The sequence below is a fragment of the Corythoichthys intestinalis genome, chromosome 12, assembly GCF_030265065.1.
Source record: "Corythoichthys intestinalis isolate RoL2023-P3 chromosome 12, ASM3026506v1, whole genome shotgun sequence".
Taxonomy (NCBI): Eukaryota; Metazoa; Chordata; class Actinopteri; order Syngnathiformes; family Syngnathidae; genus Corythoichthys; species Corythoichthys intestinalis.
In genome coordinates this window covers 38,085,723-38,107,278 of record NC_080406.1, presented here as the reverse complement: position 1 = coordinate 38,107,278, position 21,556 = coordinate 38,085,723, and the positions used below count along the sequence as shown (strand labels likewise).

Genomic DNA, 21,556 nt, shown 5'->3' with positions numbered 1-21,556 from the left:
TTTTTTTTTGCAAATGCTATTAAAAAAATGTATATACTGTAGTTGTCCAAAACATGAAATTGGTCATGTTTCATAACATAAGTATTTTCATTTTTCAGATACCTTTTTGTGTTGCAATTAAAACAAGACATCCTCAGTGGAAAGTAAGCCATTTAAACACTGATATCTTCTCCCTACTCACATTTTGGCATGACATGTTATCTGAGCTAATAAAGCTTGTGGCCCATTTTTCTGCCTCTTACCAATGCTGTCTAAAATTTCAGGCTAGAATGCCCATTTGAAACAGCGGTGGAGTTGGCTGCCTTCTCACTACAGGGTAAGTAGGAATGAAAAAAGTGGGGTTTGTCACTCAACATTTTATGTGGTTTTAGGCTTTTAGCCTTCAAAGCCTTTGTTTGCTTCCAGTCGGAGGATATTGGCCCACATTCCATTTTGTTTGTTCACAAAGGTTAAATCTTTTCATGTCCTTTAGAGATTTTTTCTATTCCTATTGGTATTTTCTAGTTGGAGAGATTATAAAATGTAACCTATGTGTCATTTGAGTGTGGATTACCATGTGAGTCATGATAAGCCTCATTTTTCTCGTAACATGGCCAAATATAGAGGATATACAGTACGTCAGATCCATTTGACTTGAAAGGTTTGGCATTGATCAAACGCTGCCAGCTCTCCAGTCAAAACGAATTGGATGTCTATCGCAGTTAATGGTGGAAGGAATTTTGAGAAAAACCTGACATTTTCTAGTACCCACTGAATTGTTCACTGTTTAGCGTGAATAAGCTATTTGACGGACCTTTGTGACCAGCTTGCACACACATTTCCAGAGTCACTCAAGGGTAAATGCCAGCTCATTAGTGCTCCGTTCTCTTCAGAGGCCTCCTAATCCAGTGCCCTCGCTGTCTTTTCTGTTTCCTCCCCCTTTCTCCATTTTGCAATCTCTTAAAAAAAGGAAAGAAAATGTTTGTTTTTTTCTTCCTCCATTTTATCCAAACGCTAAGACTTTTCTCACTGATGGAAACGTTTCCAAGATTGAAAGTTACGTCAACAACGTCCTTCCTTCCTTCCGCCAATGATAAGGAGCTTTGATTTCATTGCATCTCACTTTCAAGTTCAACACACGTCAAAGTTATCGCATGTTTTCTTCTTAAATTAGTGAACTGCTTCCTTCCTTGTCACGACACTTGCACTATGCTTTTAATTTGTGAAGGAAAGTATGTTCTCTCAATGTTTTGGATTGGTTTCACTGTACAAGTGGAAGGTTAACACACTTTCGGAACAAATGGTGACCAAAACTGTGTCCGATTTGTGTGTGCAATTTAACAACTTTTACACAAACTGATGATTGTGATGTTTGTGTTTCCAGCGGAACTTGGTGATTGTGACCCACTGGAACACAATTTGGACCTGGTATCAGAATTTCGATTTATCCCTGAACAGACTGAAGATGTGGAGCTGGCTATTTACAACGCATGGAAGGAGTGCAGGTTGCCTTGGTTTTCACTACAAATCTACTTCATTTGAATATTTCTAATTCTGTACATGGTAGAGTCGTCATAATATTACATAACACCTTGCTATTATTGTGTCAACCTTCAGATGCCATTGAAACACTTGGTCACTACACTTTAAATGGTTAAATTTCCTATCGGTCATGCTGACTTAAGATTTTGAGTAGACATATCACAAGTTCGTAAATTCTCTTCAGTAACTAATTTTGAATATTCCAGACTCATTTGATAGTTATTATTGTAAGCTGAATTTAATTAGTTGAATTTAGATTTGACTGTTTAATTTTTTTTAACAGACTCTAGGTTCAAATTACAACAATTCAATACTTTCCATTTAATTTCCATGATCAATCTCTGGGCCATAATGAAATTTCTGATTTTACTGAACTTGACACAATAAGTTTTGTGAACTTAGTCTTAGCCTCCAAATGCGCAAGCTGGCAATTGAGCAGCCATTCAGGGGTTTTGCTCAGTAGTATGCGCACTCTGCAGCCTTGATTCGATTTCGCAAAGAGCAACTTGCTATATATTTACGATTAGAAAGACTTGTAGTTCTTAAAATATAAACGTTCGGAATTAGATATTAAAGCCATTTTTTTTTCTGATTAAAAACCAATATCTCTAACCTAAGCAAGCTAATAATTTAGCAAATTCCCGTTCAAAATTCTTCTCCTTTTGACATCATGTTTTATAAACAGGTAAAAATTTGCGACCACGCTGCCCATTGGTCTGTTGTATTCCCTCATACCAAGTGTGAGTCAACCTTCCACTGAGCAAACCAGTTACTCTTCCCATCAGATCGAGGACTAGCAGTTAAAAGAAATGGATTAAGCCTGTAAATTGGGAGCAAACAAGTCCTAAACCTGGTCTTAATGACAATCACGGATAGAAAGACTTATAGTTCTTAAAAGATAAACGTCATTAAGAGTTAAAATAATCTGATATTAAAACCCCTCTTGATAAGGGTTGGGCATCGAGCAGAAAAAAAATGCTGCCGAAAACCACGAAGAAGAAGCCACCAGAAGCGCGTTTTGTGCATTGCAACTTGATTACAACCATGGATACGGTGTGGCGGTGCTCAAAGGTTTGGCTTAACTTTACAAAAAAAAAAAAAAAAAAGACCAGTCAGCTCAGTGCAACATTTGCAACACAACTATATCATGCAAAGGTGGCTGCACGACCAATTATGCAGGACCGGTTTCATGGAATATAACCTAAGTGCCAAGTGCAAAGCTAGCCGAGTGCTACGTAGTTGACATGCTGCGCAGTCAGAACCAGGTAGGTAAAACAATACATTATGTCTGTCTTCTGCTGTTCCCGCGATCCGACCCCGGATTAAATAGTAGATGATGGATGGATGGATGGATGGAAAATAGTACGAGAATAAGTCGTATTGTTACGTCGGGCTATAGTCGATATCATGTATATAGAACTTGATGCAAAATGACAGACTCGGCGGTGTTAGATCATATAAAGAGAAATAGATGCAAAATGACACTCGCTGGCGGTAGTAGACAGCAGCCATCTTAAAGCAGTAGACGCCTCCGTTAAAATCAACAGTATTAAAAGGATTTTTGTTTTTGAATCTGTTGTGTTGCTTATTTAGAAAGAAGCAGCCATATGAAGCATTCGATTACTTTTTTAATGAACTCGTAGCAGTGAAAACATAGCTCACATCACAATCCATCCTAGCCAGATGCAGTCATCTCTTCTCCGCATTATACAGTATGTACACACACAAGTGCTACTCACTGGCCTAACTGGTATTGTCACAACATAAACATTGCATGTGTCTGTAAACACAACAGAATCGGTTTTACAAATAAGGAAACATTATTTTGCCTCATGTACATCAAATTATAATCAATAGAAAAATTTATACTAATGCTTCGTTGTAGCTCCCAGCTAAGGTACATGTATGGCAAAAGAATATAAGTACTGTAAATGTTTTCTCCATAAGCTTTTGAAAAATAAACATCTTTGTGGTAGTGCACTACTGTGGAAAGAAACTTCATCCCATTCGAGTTCAAAGACTGATATTTATATACAGGTTAAAAATAACCCTCTGAGAAGTTCGTACAATATATAAATTTCATATTACCTGCGTTGCATTATTAATTAATAATAATAAATAATAATAATTTTAAATTAATATAAAAATAATAGTAAATTCATATAATTTTTTAAAAATCGAGATGTTAAGATATCAATATAAACTAATACATTTTTAAACGGATTCGAAACATGGAATCGGAACCAGAATAGTTCCATTTCAAACGATGCCCAACCCTACTCTTGATGTTTTTGTTTTTATACAATTTGTAAAGTTAGTTTAACTAGTAGGTCGCCATTGTTGTTGACGTCGCAGGGGGGCGACGTCACATGGTTACGCTGCCGGGCTTTCAGAGTATGACTTTAGCGACATAAACATGTCATCTGTTCAACCCTTTCAGTTTGAACCCGAGAGGAACATTAATGAGTATGGTAGCACTGTCGATATTCTACAAAACGAGCAGCAAAAGAAAAATGAACAAGAAAGACTGGATGAGACGAGAGTAGGAGAGAAAAAAAGGGTGCGCTGCCAAAATGTGCTACACCGGAAAAACTTCTACAAGAGGCAAATTTGACACCCAAAGTACTACTGTGCGCTTTCAGCTTGTTTTGTTTAGATGCATACTGACAGAACATACTAAAGATGCCTTAAGAAAATACTTCAACATCATAATATGAAATAAGGGTGGTTTAAATATGCTACGTGACTAATGTGGTCAACAGATCAACAATCTGCTTTAAAGCTACTACAAGAAAACATAATGCTTAAAGGTATGAGAGGGAAACAGATGCAAAAAGTATTTTGAGGCAATGGAAAGATAATAAGACTCAATAAAAACACAAATAGTAAGTACTCACCGCTTTTAACCGATAAGTGCATGTTTTGGACGTCTCGCCGCGTAGAAGTAATTGCAGAAACCCGGTAGTATTTGTTGAGTGACAGTGACAATATACAGTACGTCATCAGTCCGAGTGTTCATAATACATGGCGCCCTCCGTAGGTCAAAACATGTACTAAATATTATAGATTTTTAAATCAATGGCAATATTTTATTTGTTTCTAATAACCTCTTTTAGTATAAGAGAACAATTGTGGCTTATTAGAGCATATAAGTCTTTAAGTCCAAGGTTCCCTTTAAACAGAAGTCCAGTTTACTTAAAATGTAGAACTTAAAGCGTTAACCTTTTTTTATTTTATTTTTGTCATTTTTCAATGAAAGCTTGAATAAGCAGGTGAAATTTGTTGAGTTGAAAGTTCTGGTTTAGACAACTTTTTTTCCTCTCTAAAGTGTATTGTGTCAAATTGTTAGAAAGTCGCTACTTGTTTTGTTATAATTTTTTCCCCCCACATCTAGAGGTCAAACACCTGCACAGGCTGAGATCAACTACTTGAATAAAGCAAAATGGCTGGAAATGTATGGTGTGGACATGCATATGGTTCAGGTAAGTGACCCACTAATCACTAATGATACATTGTGGTAGTCTACAATCATGCTTTTATTTCTCCAGAGGTAATACTGACTTTTCTTTTCTCATTATTTTTCTATCCTCCTTTCAATTTTCAGGCACGAGATGGTAATGAGTACAGTTTGGGTTTGACACCAACCGGTGTTTTGGTGTTTGAAGGACAAACCAAGATTGGCCTCTTTTTTTGGTATGCTTGACTATGACCCAATTGCTTAAATGCCTGGGACGCAATTTTAATTTTCATCCTGTTTTTACGCCAAATTTTGAGTATTTTGTTTGTGTCTTGTTTGCAGGCCAAAGATCACTCGTCTTGATTTCAAAAAGAGCAAGCTGACTCTTGTGGTTGTGGAGGATGATGATCAGGTGAATATTTCAAAAATGTACAACAAGTGGTTAATTCATTCACTACCAAATATTATGTTACAAGACATCCCCTTCTTCAGAATATTGTGTTCTATGGCTACATGAACACAGAACCTTCAAAAAGAAAGTTTAGATTCCCATCTTTCATCATGAAAAAAAGTTTGTTTCTACTTTTTCATTCTTTAGTGATGCACAGTTGAACATCATAAACAACATCATACTGTATGTCTTTGGTAGTGAATGTGTAAAAAAAAAAAAAAAAAAAAAAAAGTGCTTAGTAACATATGTTGATGTGATGTAGGAGTTATAAGACAGCAGTGAATGGTGAGTAGCAAAGTCCCTTTATTGTTGTTAATATCTTTTCCTCTCCAAATTTGAGTCAAATGTCCCCCTGAGCTTTCATTTGCTCTTGAATTATTTAGCACCAATCCTTCGCGCATATTGCACCTAATCGTAATCATTATACTGTCAGCACTCGGCCATTTTATATCATGCACCTTATGGAATACTACTTTCCCCCCCATCTTCATAGTATAATATTGACCTCATATCAGTGCCCCTTAAAACCCACATGAGTCTGTTGCTTCACCTAAAAAAAAAAAAAAAAATACAGAGCTTTGTTTCCTAATAAAAGAAGAATAATGTAGTGCTCTGTAGGCCTCCCGTTCCCAAATAAAAATGAAAGTGGACTTGTTGTTAGGTTGCCCAGAGGCAAGTGTATGTGAGGGAGCAGCAGAGCTTGTTTATGTCCATCCTGGAGGTCCGTGTGGGAGGTTAATAAAGAAGCCTCCTCTCTGGTATTTCTGGTATGCATTATCCATGCTCCCCACTACACACACACGCACGCACTGTACACGGAGCGTTGGCCTTTTTGCTCAGCCCCCACTTGACAGTTGTATAATGTATTGGTTCCTGCTTACTGCTTGTATTTACTCATTCGTGGGTGCTTTATCGCCATGACTGTGACGGCCAGTGTTAGTGTACAGGCTGTTAGTGTAGGTGTAAGTTTATACTCATTGGCTGCCATTAATGGCGACAAACAATCCATTTGAACTGGGAGGGTTGACAGTATTTGAATGATTCCTGCAAACCCTCCCAGTCAAATTGAATCAGATGTTCTACCTCGGCCAGTCGCATAGAATGAGCTTAAAGGCACTCTAAACACCAGAAAATTCTGAGTTGAACAAAGTAAATGGTTTCTTCCTAAAGTGAAGTGCGGATTTGACCTCAAAGTCACAGAACTGCTGATAAGGTTGAGTAACATGGCCCCTTTTTATCAGTCTTGCAGTGAGTCGAAGCAGACTGCACGATTGCACAGCTGAGTTACTGATGAGCTATTTCCTGAAAAGTTTTGTCTTTTGCACTTGATGTAACCCCCCCCCTCAAAAAAGTTAGTTTATTTGTTTTTGTATTTAGGGAATGTACTGATCACAATTTTCTGGTCCAATATTTTTTAAAGCCTCACTTGCCGATATCAATTTTTGCCAATCCCAATTCATTTTCATAAACACCAGCATGCAACTCTTACATTTAGAGGTGCAACGATTAATCGACAACTAATCGATTAGCAAATTAATCAACAACTATTTTGAAAACAGATTAATCGTTTAGGACCTTCTTTACCTTAAACTTGTCTAAATTCTTGAAATTATAACATATATATTTATGTATAACTTTTGAGTTGTCAATAGCATCAGATTTCGTCATTATATTTTTGTTAAGTCAAAGTAGGACATGGACAAAAACGTGTTTTTACTTTGGAAAACAACAATTCACGTTTTTGCCAATTTTCGGACATCTTAATGTCTAAACTAGCTTCTTAATAAGGCTGCAACAACTAATCGAATGATAAATTAGTTGCCAACGAATTTGATAATCGATATAGTTGAAGGAAATAGTCGTCCATTTTGTTTTCATAACAACAGTGGTACCTCCCCATATGAAGTTAATTCGTTCCAAGTCCTTGTTTGTAAGTCGAAATGGTTGTATGCAGGGCTGGACTGGGACAAAAAATCGGCCCGGGCATTTTGAGCCGAGACCGGCCCACCAGGTATTGATGGAAAGACAATTAAGCCTATGAATGAAAACAAACTTTCTTGTGACAATGCTTTCACGCTGTCTTGTTGGTGTATATATACTTAAACATAAACTTAAACATACACCATCCTTCCAGTTCCAATATTCTATACAGTACTTAGCGGATATCAAAAGGCTGCATGGTCTAGTTAACCTCCTGAACAATGTACAACGTATGATGGGATCCTCAAATTAGGACAGGGATTAATACGGAATAGAGGTGAGACATGATCATTGATGAATATATTAAAATGAATAAATGACAGATTTAGTGATTTTTTCATAGACTATTTATTTACTGCATCAATAAAAGTGCAAATAAATATATCCACAGAATAGGCCCTCAAACACGGAGACCTTTAAAAAGTGAAAGGAGACAGAGGAAGATAAGTGATAAAGAATAACACTTTATGGACTTGTATGATCACAGTACTGGTTTCTAGAAAAAATCTGGGAAAATAGTTGCATCATATACTCCCAGGGATTCCCCTATATTCAACAGATTGTGGCGCACCGCCACACTAAAATGAAAGCCGCCACGCCTGGCAAATGAGATGTATTTTATTTATTTATTTAAATAAAAAAATTTTTTTTTTAAGGCCGCTTCAAACTAGCGGCAGCCGAGTGGGAGGAGTTCAGCGGACACCTATTCATTGTGTATTGTAGCCTAATGTTCGTAACTATGCAGGCCCCCCCTTAAGAGACGCAAGGGGAACGAGTAGGAAGAATGGGAGAACGAGCGAGATAGCGAGAGATAGCGGTCGCATGTCGTAGCAGCCCGCTGTTATTTTGTTATTGTTTTTCTTTATTATTGTTACCACAATAAAGTGGGTAAGCAAATACAGACTTCTCTCCTTCTTGCCCATATCCGGGGCATTACAATAATTTGGATCGGACTTTTCGGCGAAAGTGAGCGGTGGACGGCCGTCTTGGACGGAAAGCAAACTTTGACTAACTTGCGCTGAGAGACTGCGGAGAGGCGGGGCCCAAAATAAAGCCTTGCTCTATTTTCAGAGCGTTGGTCACAGTAAACGATTTATCAGTTCAAGCAGAGTAAAATGATACATATTCACGGTACAAGAACGTCGTTTCTGGTTCCATCGATTGGTAAGAAAAGGCTGTTTGTACGAGTGACGTGTGGGCGCTCCCGTCAGGGGGGACATTTCACGTGGAGTGGCTATTTTTCGGCACAACACCGGCGCGCCAACTTCAGACAATTACGGCTGACGAAACTTTGATAAATGCGCCCCCCCACCCAAATTTCGCGAGCTCTGGGACACTCGAAAAATGACTCTCATACCTCTCCTTGCTAAGTTAATGGTACCTCGACGTGCCTTTGTGTGGAAATTTAGTTTACGAACAACGGGGAAAAAACTATTCACCTTCTCACCGAATCAAGTAAAACTCTTTACACGGCTATTAGAATTCCCCCAGTGCTCTAAATGGGTCAGTTGACAGAAGGACTGTTACTGTTGTGGTAATGTAGTACTTATGAGGGTCAAATAAAAGGAGAAAGGAGGACTTCGACGGTGGTCTGCAACCCGCGGCTCTCGGGCCGCATGCGGCTCTTTAGCGATGCTTCGGCGCTTTTTTTTTTTTTTTTTTTTTTTTTTTTTTAAATGGAAAAAGATGGGGGAGGGAAATATATTTTTTTGTTTTAATAGGATTTCTAGGAGGACAAACATGACACAAACATTCTTTCAATTCATTAATATTGTAATGAAGTTAAACTTGTGGTGGCATAGTACAACAGAGTAGTCACGTGGTGCGTCATTCTCTATAGGATCCACTGCAGGGAAAATAAACATTTAATCATGAAGGCTAATTACGTATTTCTAGCCAACTTAGTCATTTCTATAGTAGGCTAATATAGCTAGTATCGATAATTATAAGGCTTGTACAAGGCTTTTAATTTTTTGTGGCTCCAGACATACTGTATCAGTTTTTTTTTTGTTTTTTTTTTGGGGTCAAATATGGCTCTTTCATCAGTTTGGGTTGCCAACCCTGAGTCACTACGAGATGTAAGTCGTACTATTGCCACGAGAAAAAAAGTCGCATTAGTACATCGGGTAACGTAGCTGTAATCAGCTACGCATTTTACATACATGTACTGTAGCTGAGAGGTACAACATTAGCCTGGCTAATGAAATATTTCAAATATATCTTTGTTATGGTTCTTCTTGGGGGGAAAAATGAAGAAGAAAAAAATTCGCTGTGGCACGACATGGTGAGGCTGTCCGACTCCGATGCAGCCCACCACCACAGCTTCAAAAAATCCTAGGGGAAACACTGACTCCATATAGGACTTACTTAGGGCAAACTCCTGAACAAACAATGAACAAAGTACGATGGGATCCTGAAAAATAGGGCACAGAGTTGAGATGAATATTAAAATGTGTAAATTACAGACTGTAACTATAAAAACACAGAGCACAGACCTGTTTGTATGTCTGTACCCTCATCTGTTACCTCACTGTCAAAAAAATGTGATAAGCCCCTATTTTTCTCATGTACTGGATCACAGTACCCAGAATATTGGCAGAATTCAAATCATAATGTGTCATTTCATAGCAACTACCATGGCCATGTCCTGTATTATTATTTTTTTTTTTTACAAGCAATCTGGGCAATTTTCTTGGAGTTGCATACACATATGCTGAAAATCGCCCTATCCTGCAATGATAAAGAATCCTTCAAAAAAAATCCTGGATCAAGACAGTGATCCGGATCACCTCTAAATCTAAATTGAATCATCTCTTCCTTGTCCCAGAGTGGACATTTCCTGAAAATTTCATTAAGATCCGTCCATAAGTTTTTGAATTGTACCGTACACAAACAAACCAACTTAGCAGAAGTAATTAAGTGATATTTTCACAGACCAATGTACTTACCATATCAATAAACAGTAACCTTGAACCTCCACTGCAGCAACACTTTGCACAGCAACACCAAATGCTTCCTCAAACATGGGAACCTTCAAAGTGAAAGGAGACAGAGGTGAAAAAGAATGTCACCTGATGGACTTGCTCTGATGATCACAGTGCTGGTATTTTTACTCAGTTGAATCATGTATTCTATACAGTACTTACTTAGAGGAATCCAAAAGTCTGCATGGTCAAGTGAACCTCCTGAACAAACATAGAACATGATGGGATCCTGAAAAAAGGACAGAGAGGAACAGAGATGAGATGAATATCAAAATGTGACCACGGCAGCCTTCCAAATGGAGTGATCGACTTATCATAAATATGGTTGAACTTTGCCAATTGAGACCACTCATAAACTGTCATATAGTTGAGATTTCGCACTTTTGACAGAAGTTTGAATGGAAACTACCAGGCTGGATCTTGCCTGTGTTGTCTTACAAAAAGTTATGTGCTCGGACGCGCTGGCGCGTCCGCTCGACCTTATAAAGTTTTTAACTACCTAACAAATAGAGATAATACTTAACTAAATTAATAAAAATAAAGTTACTTAAGCACTAACATAATTACAACTAGAATAGCATCATAGAAACCGTCCAGCATTAGAGAAACCCCATCATGTTAGTTTGCATGCACAGCTAGCTACATTGCTTAACGGCCTAATTATAACTACTGGCGGTGTTAAGAGTTAGCGAGCGCAATGAAAATAAACTACACCCACGCTTAATTCATATCTGAACCAGATAGACTGCAGTTCAACACTTCTTACCTGAAGTTCAGATTCCCCTCCACTCGAACCGCCGGCGGCCATGGGTCTCTCCTCCTGCCTCCCCTTCCCCTCATCCACCTGACGGCCACCCCCGCCATCGTAACCTGCGGTTGCTGTCGCTGAAGAGGAAGCTCCGCCACCGGCAAACATCTGTGTTATTTTAACACATTTAGCGGCATCCGCATGAAGGGCTTGTCTCTTTCTATCTCTAATTTTTTCCGCGCCTCCTTTCCTTTTCTTGTAGTTATCCATTTTGTTTATCTCCTCTCTCTCTATGTCTGATTAATGTATATCTGATACCTCTGATCAAGAGGGAGGGGGCATCGGCCCTCGTTTGTAATTGGTCCAGCCCATAACCAATCTTGACTGATGGGCCGATCTACCAGTTTTGTGTACCAATGTGATTAATGCCGTTAGGTAAAAAAAAAAAAAAAATTCAGGACCGGCCCAAAATCGCCATCGGCCCACCGGGCAAATGCCCGGTATGCCCGATGGCCAGTCCAGCAGTGGTTGTATGTCGAGCAGGATTTTCCCAGAAGAATACATGATAATTCCATTAATTCATTCCACAGCCCAAAAACTTACACTAAATCCTTAATGAATACTGATGTTACGATTGCAAATAGCAATTACAAATAAATTTTTAATACAAATTGGAATATTAATATAATAATAGTAATAATAATGATAATCATACCTGTAATAATGTAGCGAATCTGGTTCTAATGTGGCGGTTGTGTTTTGCGTGGTGTACCTGAACGTACTGCGTGGCTGACGTGCCAAGGTTAGAGAGGACTTTTCACTTTTCATGTTTAGCTGCGGCGGACAGTGGGCATGTTGTGTTACACAAGTTCTGAGGTAAATGATCAAACCCCTGACAAAGTTGACGATTTTTTTGGCGATATTAAAATAATAATAATTGTCATCTTAACTTACAGTGGTATGAAAAAGTACCGTATCTGAACTTTTTGGAATTCCTCACATTTCTGCATAAAATCACCGTCAAATGTAAGCTGATCTTTGTCAAAATCACACAGATGAAAAAACAGTGTCTGCTTATCGAAAACCATCCAAACACGTATAGTTTTTCATATTTTAATGAGGATAGTATGCAAACAATGCAAAAGGGGTGAAAAATAAGTAAGTGAACCATCACATTTAATATTTTGTGGCCCCTCCCCCCTTTGGCAACAATAACTTCAACCAGACGCTTTCTGTGGCTGCAGATCAGTCAGGCACATCGATCAGGACTAATCTTGGCCCGTTCTTCTCTACAAAACTGTTGCAGTTCAGTCAGATTCCTGAGATATTTTGTATGAATCGCTGTCTTGAGGTCATGCCACAGCATCTCAATAGGGTTCAAGTCTGGACTTGTATTTTGTTCTTCTGAAACCATTCTGAAGTTGATTTACTTCTGTGTTTTGGATCATTGTCTTGTTGCAGCATCCTCTTTTTAGCTTGAACTGTCTGACAGACGGCCTCAGGTTTTCCTGCAAAACATCCTGATAAACTTTTCAATTCGTTTTTACATTAATTATTGCAAGTTGTCCAGGCCCTGAGATAGCAAAACAGCCCCAAATCATGATGCTCGGGGATGAGGTGTTGATGTTAGTGAGCTGTACCATTTTTCCTCCACACATCACGTTGTGTATTACTCCCAAACAATTGAACTTTGGTTTCATCAGTCCAGAAAATATTTTGCCAAACATCTGCGGAGTGTCCAAGTGCCTTTTTGCAAACATTAATTTATGAGCAACAAGGTTTAAAAAAAATTTTTTTTTAGACAGCAGTAGCTTCCTCTGTGGAGTCCTCCCATGAACACCATTTACATATAATTGATGTGTGCACAGAGATATTGGACTGTGCCAGTGATTTCTGTAAGTCTTTAGCAGAAACTCAACGGTTCTTTTTTACCTCTCCGAGTATTCTGCACTGAATTCTTGGAGCCATCTTTGGTGGATGGCCACTTCTTGGGAGCGAATCAACAGTGCCAAACTCTCTCCATTTGTAGACAACTTCTCTGACTGTCGATTGATGAATATCCAGACTTTTAAAGATGGTTTTATATCCTTTCCCAGCTTTATACAAATCAACAATCCTTGATCGCAGGTCTTCAGACAGCTCTTTTGACCGAGCAATGATGCACATCAGACAATGCTTCTCAACAAGACATTTCTTCCCAGGTGTGTGTTTTATAGTTGCCAGGGCAGCTTTAAACCACCCATCAGTGATTGGGCACACACCTGACTTAAAATGTTTGGTAAAAATTGGTTTCAATTTCTCTTTAAATCTCCTTAGGCAGAGGGTTCACTTACCCCCCCCCCCCCCCCGTCATTGTTTATTAGAATATGAAAACCTAAAATCTTTGGGTGGTTTTAGTTAAAGCAGGTACTGTATTTTCATCTGTTAGATTTTGACAAGGATCAGATCATATTTGATGGTGATTTTATACAGAAATGTGAGAAATTCCAAAAGGTTCAGATACGGTACTTTTTTTATACCACTGTAAGTTAAGGTGACAATTATTATTATTTTAACATCGCCAAAAAAATCGTCAACATCGTCAGGTTTTTAATCATTTATATCAGCTTACCACTGTATAAAGACTGCCGAACGGAGGACTGAGGAGGACTGTCGAGATCGTAGACATTCTACGGCCGTATTGTCGAGCCAGTTCATGAACTTGCACACCACGCTCACATTTTTCTATCCTTTCAATCTTCATTTCAATGGTAAGCCTCCCCTTTTTCCTTTTTTTTCACCACTTGCACTAACATTCTTGAAACCCATGTCGATTTCTCTCACAAGAAAATCTGTCGTGCATCAGTCTTTCCAAAAAACCCAAAATCTGTGGTGCTGTCATAAATCTATTTAAAGCATGTCGTCGGATGTAGAAACAAATGACGAGTCAAATTTTACGTCGTATGTAGAAAATATCGCGTGTCGAAGCGATCATATGTCGAGGTACCACTGTTCTTCCAGCATGCCAAAACAAAATAATCATTAGTTGCAGCCATAGTAACATTGGAATCAGTCTTGTTTTTTTAAAAAAAAAAATTATAAAACGTTGTCCACTAACCCTAAAAACGACTTTTTTTCCCCACTGCACATGCAATAGCTCTCTAAAAAAGAATCACTGAAGATTATTTAAAAACTTTTCTTTACGACAATCTTTAGGGCAAAGAGCAGGAGCACACCTTTGTCTTCAGAATGGACCATCCGAAGGCCTGTAAGCACCTCTGGAAGTGTGCTGTGGAACATCACGCCTTCTTCCGGCTGAGGGGTCCAGTACAAAAGAACTCTGCGCGCTCTGGTTTCATTCGCATGGGATCGCGCTTCCGATACAGGTAACCCAAAATTGCGCGCTCTGGTTTCATTCGCATGGGATCGCGCTTCCGATACAGGTAACCCAAAATTGCCTTCAAATTTAGTTGCTGCGAAAAGTGCTTCTCCTGTGTGGACGTGTGTGTTCAAACATTACCCATTCAGATAAGCACCAGCGGTCATGTTTGTGTAAGCGGAGGGTTGGCGAGTTTGTTGGTACGAGAGAGTTATCGCTTGAATGCTTTCAGAGTTCAATCGGGGTCAGTTGTGAAAATGAAATTATGAACCATTTTTCAGTGTTTTAGTCTGACAATTGAGACACAATGGATCGTTACGTGTCTCTGCTCTTTGTTAAGTTGAAATGTTGTGTCTTTTGTGTGACCAGTGGAAACACAGAGTACCAGACAACAAAGTCCAATAAAGCCCGACGCTCAGCCTCCTTTGAGAGGAGGCCGAGTCGACGCTATTCAAGAAGAACAATGCACAACAGAGGTGAGTGACACTGTCAATTGCTGGGTTGTGGTTAGAAGTTAACGTCAGTGCTCATCATGGACAGAATGACAGAAATGTAAATATAAGGCTGTTAATGATTTACATTATTTGAACTGTTCTTTTTCTATGGTTGAAAGATTATAAAAATGTTCAACTCAAAAGTTTTTATATGAAGTTTTGGCTGCATTAATTTCATTTTTATCATATGGATGTACAGAAATCTTACTAAAATTTACAAAAGTGTCTGTAGTTTTGGCTTTACTATTCGTATGTCGCTGTCAAATTTGTCTGACAAAAATCTTTACCGTCTATTCTGTTTGTTTTGCAGGACCTTTGCATCCTCAGGAGTAAGTTTTGTTTTTAATATATATATATATATATATATATATATATATATATAAATGAAATATGATCACAACTGAATCAGCTTTTGTATACAGTGGTATAAAAAAATATCTGAGCCTTTTGGAATTTCTCACATTTCTGCGTAAAATCACCATTAAATATGATCTGATCCTTGTCAAAATCACGTAGATGAAAAAAAAAGTGTCTGCTTTAACTAAAACCACCCAAACATTTATAAATATTCATATTTTAATGAGGATAGCATGCAAACAATGACAGAAGGGGGAAAAATAAGTATACGAACCCCCTGCCTAAGGAGACTTAAAGATCAACTGAAACCAATTTTACCAAACAATTTAAGTCGGGTTTGAATCACTTATGGGTGGTTTAAAGCTGCCCTGCTCACTATAAAACACACACCTGGTAAGAACTGTCTTGATGAACATTATCTGATGTGCATCATGGCTCAGTCAAAAGACCTGTCTGAAGACCTCCGATCAAGGATTGTTGATTTGTATAAAGCTGGCAAAGGATACAAAACCGACTTGAACCCCATTGAGATGCTGTGGCATGACCTAAAGACAGCGATTCATAATAATAATAATAATAGTAATACATTTTATTTGAAGGTGCCTTTCTGGCACTCAAGACAATCATTTAAAACATTTAAACATATTAAAAATGAGAAAATTAAAGTATTGAATGTTTAATGCAATATTAAAATACTAAAGGAGATATAAGGGCAGTTAAAAAAAAACACCGGAACTTAGTGATTATTGTGGATAGGCAAGTCTGAACAGGTGAGTTTTGTGTTTGATTGAAAAGAGGTCGGGTGGGAGTGAATTCCAAAGCCGGGGAGCCGAGCGGCTGAACGCTCGGCTCCCCGTGGTGATGGTGCGAGCGGGGGGGACAGACAGTTGTATGGAGGAGGAGGATCTAAGGGCACAGGAGGGAGTTGTAACATGAATGAGGTCGGAAAGGTATGGAGGGGCGAGGTTATGGATGGCCTTGAATGTGAGGAGGACAACTTTGACCTGGATTCGAAAGTGGACCGGGAGCCAATGAAGCTGTTGGAGGACTGGAGTGATGTGGTGGATGGAGGGCGTACGGGTTATGATGCAGGCATCTGAATTCTGGACCAGTTGGAGTTTATGGAGTTTTATGAGGGAGGCCGAAGAGGATAGAGATGCAGCAGTCCAGGCAGGAAGTGACAAGGCTGTGAACCAGAATTGCTGCAGAATGTGGGGTGAGGGAAGGGCGGAGGCGATTAATGGTGCGTAGGTGAAAGCGGGCAATCTGGGTAACGTTATTAATGTGCGATTGAAAGGAAAGTGTGTTGTCCTGGATTACTCCTAGGCTCTTGACTTGGGGGGAGGGTGAAACAATGGTGTTGTCAATGGTAAGGGATAGGCTATGGTTTTTTGAGATGGTGAATTTGGAGTTAACGAGGAGCACTTCTGTTTTATTGCTGTTGAGTTTTAGGAAATTGTGTGTAAACCAAATTTTTTATTTCTGTGATACAGTCAATCAGGGATGAGGGTGGTAAAGAGGAGGAAAGTTCGGAAGTGAGGTAGAGTTGGGTGGCGTTGGCATAGCAGTGAAAAGTGTGATTTTGACGATCAGATCACATTTGATGGTGATTTTATGCAGAAATGTGAGAAATTTCAAAAGGTTCAGATACTTTTTCATACCACTGTAGCTATTGCAAGACATATGTCTTAATTTCGTTTTAATTGCTGTTATAGCATTCAGAGTAGGGATGAAATCCACATTTGGCAGTATTGTTTTTTGGCGAGAATGACTCATTTGACTAAAATTGAGTCACATTGTCAGGCCAGATTATAAAACAAGTTGTCTTTTGTTTAGGATTTTAAGTCAGCTGACTAAATGGTGTCACACTTTATGAAATATTTATTTACTTTTCAAGTCATACTTCTTAAGACTTAAAAATATTGAATATTTTGAAAACTTGATTTATTTATTTTATGAACTTTGCAATGCACCCATGGATATTAATAATTAATTGCCACTCTTGCGTGTAAATGCTAAATATGGTCTACTCATGTGGTGGAATTATTTATGTAGATTGAAATGTAAATGTGTCTCTTGCTTTTTGCTCAGAGTCCTTTCGTCAGGCAATGGAGTCAACTCCAGCAAAGACAAGCATGTGAGGACTGCCACTTCCCTTGGTTGTTTGTACAAAATCAAAACATCAACACTTTTTAAACTAATGATTTTCACTACTTGACCAGGTTTCTCCCAGTCGAGGCGCCTGGTCGGGTGTGCCGGTTGTGAACGTTGCGCCTGCTTCTGCTTGTGGCCCGTTGGAAATCGAGCCTCTGCCTAGGAGTCCAGGAGGGGAAAAGAGAAGGTATGTTTTTTTTTTTATTGAAGCATTGACTTGTTTGAGAGGTTTTCTGATTTATGAAAAACAGGCGGTGGTGTACACTATGTACTGTGTGAGGACTAGACTTGTGATTCAGAGAGTAAGGAAGTAGAGGTATATTGTGTACTTGCTGCAATTCAGGAGAGCAGGACTTGTTCTGTGTTGACTGGAATAAAGAAGTTTTCCCTTGCTTGAACCCATCCATCCAATGAAATGTTAACCACCACATGATTTGGAGCTGTTGGATTGAGTTTCATTAATATGTTCATAACTTGTGGGCCAATGACTATCATAAAAATGTTCTTGCACTGATTATTCTGGATTTGTGTTAGGCTGGAGTTACAACTTTATAGTTTCATTTATTACTCAATAGTTCAAAGGTGTCAAATTGATGGAACCCTGAAAGGGTCAAAATTTAATAAATAAAAACAACTTTGAAATAAATACTTTTTTGATAAATAACAAATTATGTCAAATGGCCCCTGAATTGTGAAATAAGGTAATATTATTATGAAAAACATTTTTAAAAGCTTTTTTCTCAAAGTACATATATTTTTTTTCAATATTTAATTTTTCCACAATAGCCTTTTTATTTAATAATGTTGTTTTTCAGCACAATGAAATCTTACAAAATCAAAGCATTTTTCTCAAAGAATTTTTTTTTTTTTTCATAATGTGTCTTTCCACAATGGCCTTTTTTTTCATAATGTCGTTTTTCAGCACAATGAAGCGTGTGCTGTCAATCAAATACATAAGGCGGAGTCAGTCAAGGGGTTGGCTGGATCTAAGAGTCTGGCTAGCTGCGCTAGCATTTGGTAGCATCACTTTCAGAGTTACAGGTTGCGAACCGCTTGGATAGTAATGAAAGGCCTTTACCTCAGCCAAGGATTTCAGCAGCTTTTGATTAGATGCTTTCTGGAAGTTTACCTAACTGTTCATCGACGCTACCAAATGCTAACGACCGGACTCCACAATCCAACTAATCACTTAACTGACACAGCTGTAAGTATTAGATTGCCAGAAAACAATTCATTGTGTTAAAAATGACATCGTGAAATAAAAATGCCACTGTGGGAAAAGACAGTATGAAAAAAAAAAAAACTTTATGGAAAACGCTTTTTATCTTCTAAAATCTCATTGTGCTGAAAAAAATGACATTATGAAATAAACAGGCTATTGTTGAAAAAGGCATTATGAAATAAGTATTTTGTAAAATCTTTTTCATAATAATATAAACTTATTTTACAGAGCCTTATTACACAATTTGTCGGTTATTTATCAAAATATTTATTTCAAAATGTTGTTTTTATTCCTTTAATTTAGAGACTTTGGGGTTTCCATAGAAACCCATCTTTGGTGACTGCCACATAGCCGTTATGTTATCCTTATATCGGTCTAGGGCTGCCACAAATGTATTGACTAAATTTTTGTTAATTCATGTAAAATTGTGTTTGCATATTTATTTTTAAAACTATATTTAATGAAAAATAAAAAGGGAATGTTAAATATGTATTTAACCCCTACAGACTTAAGCATGCTGCTGAAGGACATGACTCGTTCACGTCTCTAAACCAATAAATGCACTGAACTTATTTGCGTTTGCCACTTCTGGGAGAGGATCGGATAAAACTTTACCCATCGAAATCAAATCGGGAGGTTAGGCACGCCCGCTTTGCAATTTTAGGCTCTTTGAAAATGCTGATCAAACGCAACTTCAAAAAGGATAATGTAAAGTGCTCATTAAACACACATTAAAAACAAATTAACATTAAAAATGACCAGTGAAAGCATGTAATATCCCGATTAAAAAAATTGCACTTTATTCTTGTGTTTGCGCTAAATTTTACTCTAGATTTAAAAAAAAATTTTGCCCAGCAGAAAAAAATGGTAAAAAGTAGTTATTCTCGATTTTTATTTAAATTCAAATAAAATGAATGCTAACTGCACGTTTATTTATTTATTTATTTTTTGCTTTTAACCAAGAATCGAGACTGTTATACATACTTCGACATATTTACGTAAAATAAATGCTAACTGCCTTTTGTTTTTTTTTTTCTGCTTTTAACCAAGAATCGAGACTTACATATGGCTGCCGCCACATTGACTGACAGACTAGCATCGTACTTCGACATATTTAATAGGGCTGTCAAACGATTAAAATTTTCAATCGAGTTAATCACAACTTAAAAATTAATTAATCCCAATTCAAACCATATATAAAATATGCCATATTTTTCTGTAAATTATTGTTGGAATGGAAAGATAAGACACAAGACGGATGTGTACATTCGACATACGGTACATAAGTACTGTATTAGTTTATTATAACAATAAATCAACAAGATGGCATTAACATTATTAACATTCTCTTAAAGCGATCCATGGATAGAAGGACTTGTAGTTCTTAAAAGATAAATGTTAGTACAAGTTATAGAAATTTTATATTAAAACCCCTCTTAATGTTTTCGTTTTATTAAAATTTGTAAAAATTTTCAATCAAAAAATAAACTAATAGCTCGCCATTGTTGATGTCAACAATGAAAGCCATAAAATCAGTTGGACCCAAGCGCCAGCAGAGGGCGCCAAACACCAAAAAACAAGTAACAAGCGGACATTACACTCTGCTGTCATTTTAATCTGTTTGCGCGGGGCATGTGCGTTAATTGCGTCAAATATTTTAATGTGATTAATTAAAAAAATTAATTACCGTCCGTTAACGCGATAATTTTGACAGCCCTAATATTTACTTAAAATAAATGCTAACTGCACGGTTTGTTTTGCTTTTAACTAAGAATCGAGACTGTTTTACATCTATGTCTATAAAGAATTCAGCATCAGGAATTCCAGAATCACTTTTGGCACATGTTGTTTTAAGACGTGAGACATGCATAATTTAACTTTTTTACTGATGATCATTTCCTAAAGTGTTTACTATTCCAAATGTTTTTTTGTTTATTTTGATCAATGTAAATGTTGATTAATGTCATTTCACCAAAAACTGCATCTGTGTATTTGGATACCAGATAACAAGTTAACCAAGAATCGAGACTATTTTACGTACTTCGACATATTTACGTAAAATAAATGCTAACTGCACTTTTTTTTTTTTTTTTGCTTTTAACCAAGAATCGAGACTGTTTTACGTCATTATCTATAAAGAATTCAGGGATTTAAGCATTTATTCACAAGAATTTTCACCGGAAAAGCTCTGTTTACATATGGCGGCCGCCACATTGACGGACAGACTAGCATCGTACTTCGACATATTTACATGAAATAAATGCTAACTGCACGGTTTGTTTTGCTTTCAACCAAGAATCCAGACTGTTTTACACCTATATCTATAAAGAATTCAGGGATTTAAGCATTTATTCACAAGAATTTTCAATGAAAAAAGCTCTTCGTATGTGATTCTACTCGGTCAGCTTTGACGGCCACGCCAACAATGCAGGCCCCCTATTAACCGGCCCCGCACCCCGTGTCCCGTCGATATCATTATGAAGTCTATGGAAACACCATAGACAAAATTGCATTGCTGCATTACAAATATGTCCATGGATTAAGAAGGAAAATATCTGAGTTCAGAGATAGGAAAAAGTAGTACTATTGTTTACTTGCTTAGTGTTACTGCCCAGTGTTGCTTTAGGAACTGATGCCCTTTGGTGTTTGAATATACAGAAAAATTGTAATAGAAAAACATCCCCAAAATCGAATCCGGCGCTTAAACCTGCACTGCAAGGTTTTATATCCTTTTTTTATCTGATGTGTGAACTTGCTAATAGTTCCGAACACAAGCAAATGTATGTGTTCCCCTCTGTGTTACAGTATTAACATGTACTGAAGAAATGTC

The 21,556-nt window shown here is 37.7% G+C and overlaps 1 protein-coding gene across 1 annotated transcript in view; it reads left to right on the top strand.

Moving 5' to 3' along the window:
- The window catches only part of epb41l5 (erythrocyte membrane protein band 4.1 like 5), a 69,830-nt gene that overhangs the window by 25,317 nt on the left and 22,957 nt on the right, over positions 1-21,556 (top strand). The window contains exons 6-16 of the mRNA XM_057852049.1: positions 99-143; positions 264-316; positions 1,364-1,484; positions 4,916-5,003; positions 5,126-5,214; positions 5,321-5,390; positions 14,337-14,506; positions 14,869-14,975; positions 15,304-15,322; positions 17,442-17,487; positions 17,573-17,691. Of these exons, the coding sequence (XP_057708032.1) occupies positions 99-143; positions 264-316; positions 1,364-1,484; positions 4,916-5,003; positions 5,126-5,214; positions 5,321-5,390; positions 14,337-14,506; positions 14,869-14,975; positions 15,304-15,322; positions 17,442-17,487; positions 17,573-17,691 (927 nt within the window). The remainder of the gene's footprint in view (positions 1-98; positions 144-263; positions 317-1,363; positions 1,485-4,915; positions 5,004-5,125; positions 5,215-5,320; positions 5,391-14,336; positions 14,507-14,868; positions 14,976-15,303; positions 15,323-17,441; positions 17,488-17,572; positions 17,692-21,556) is intronic.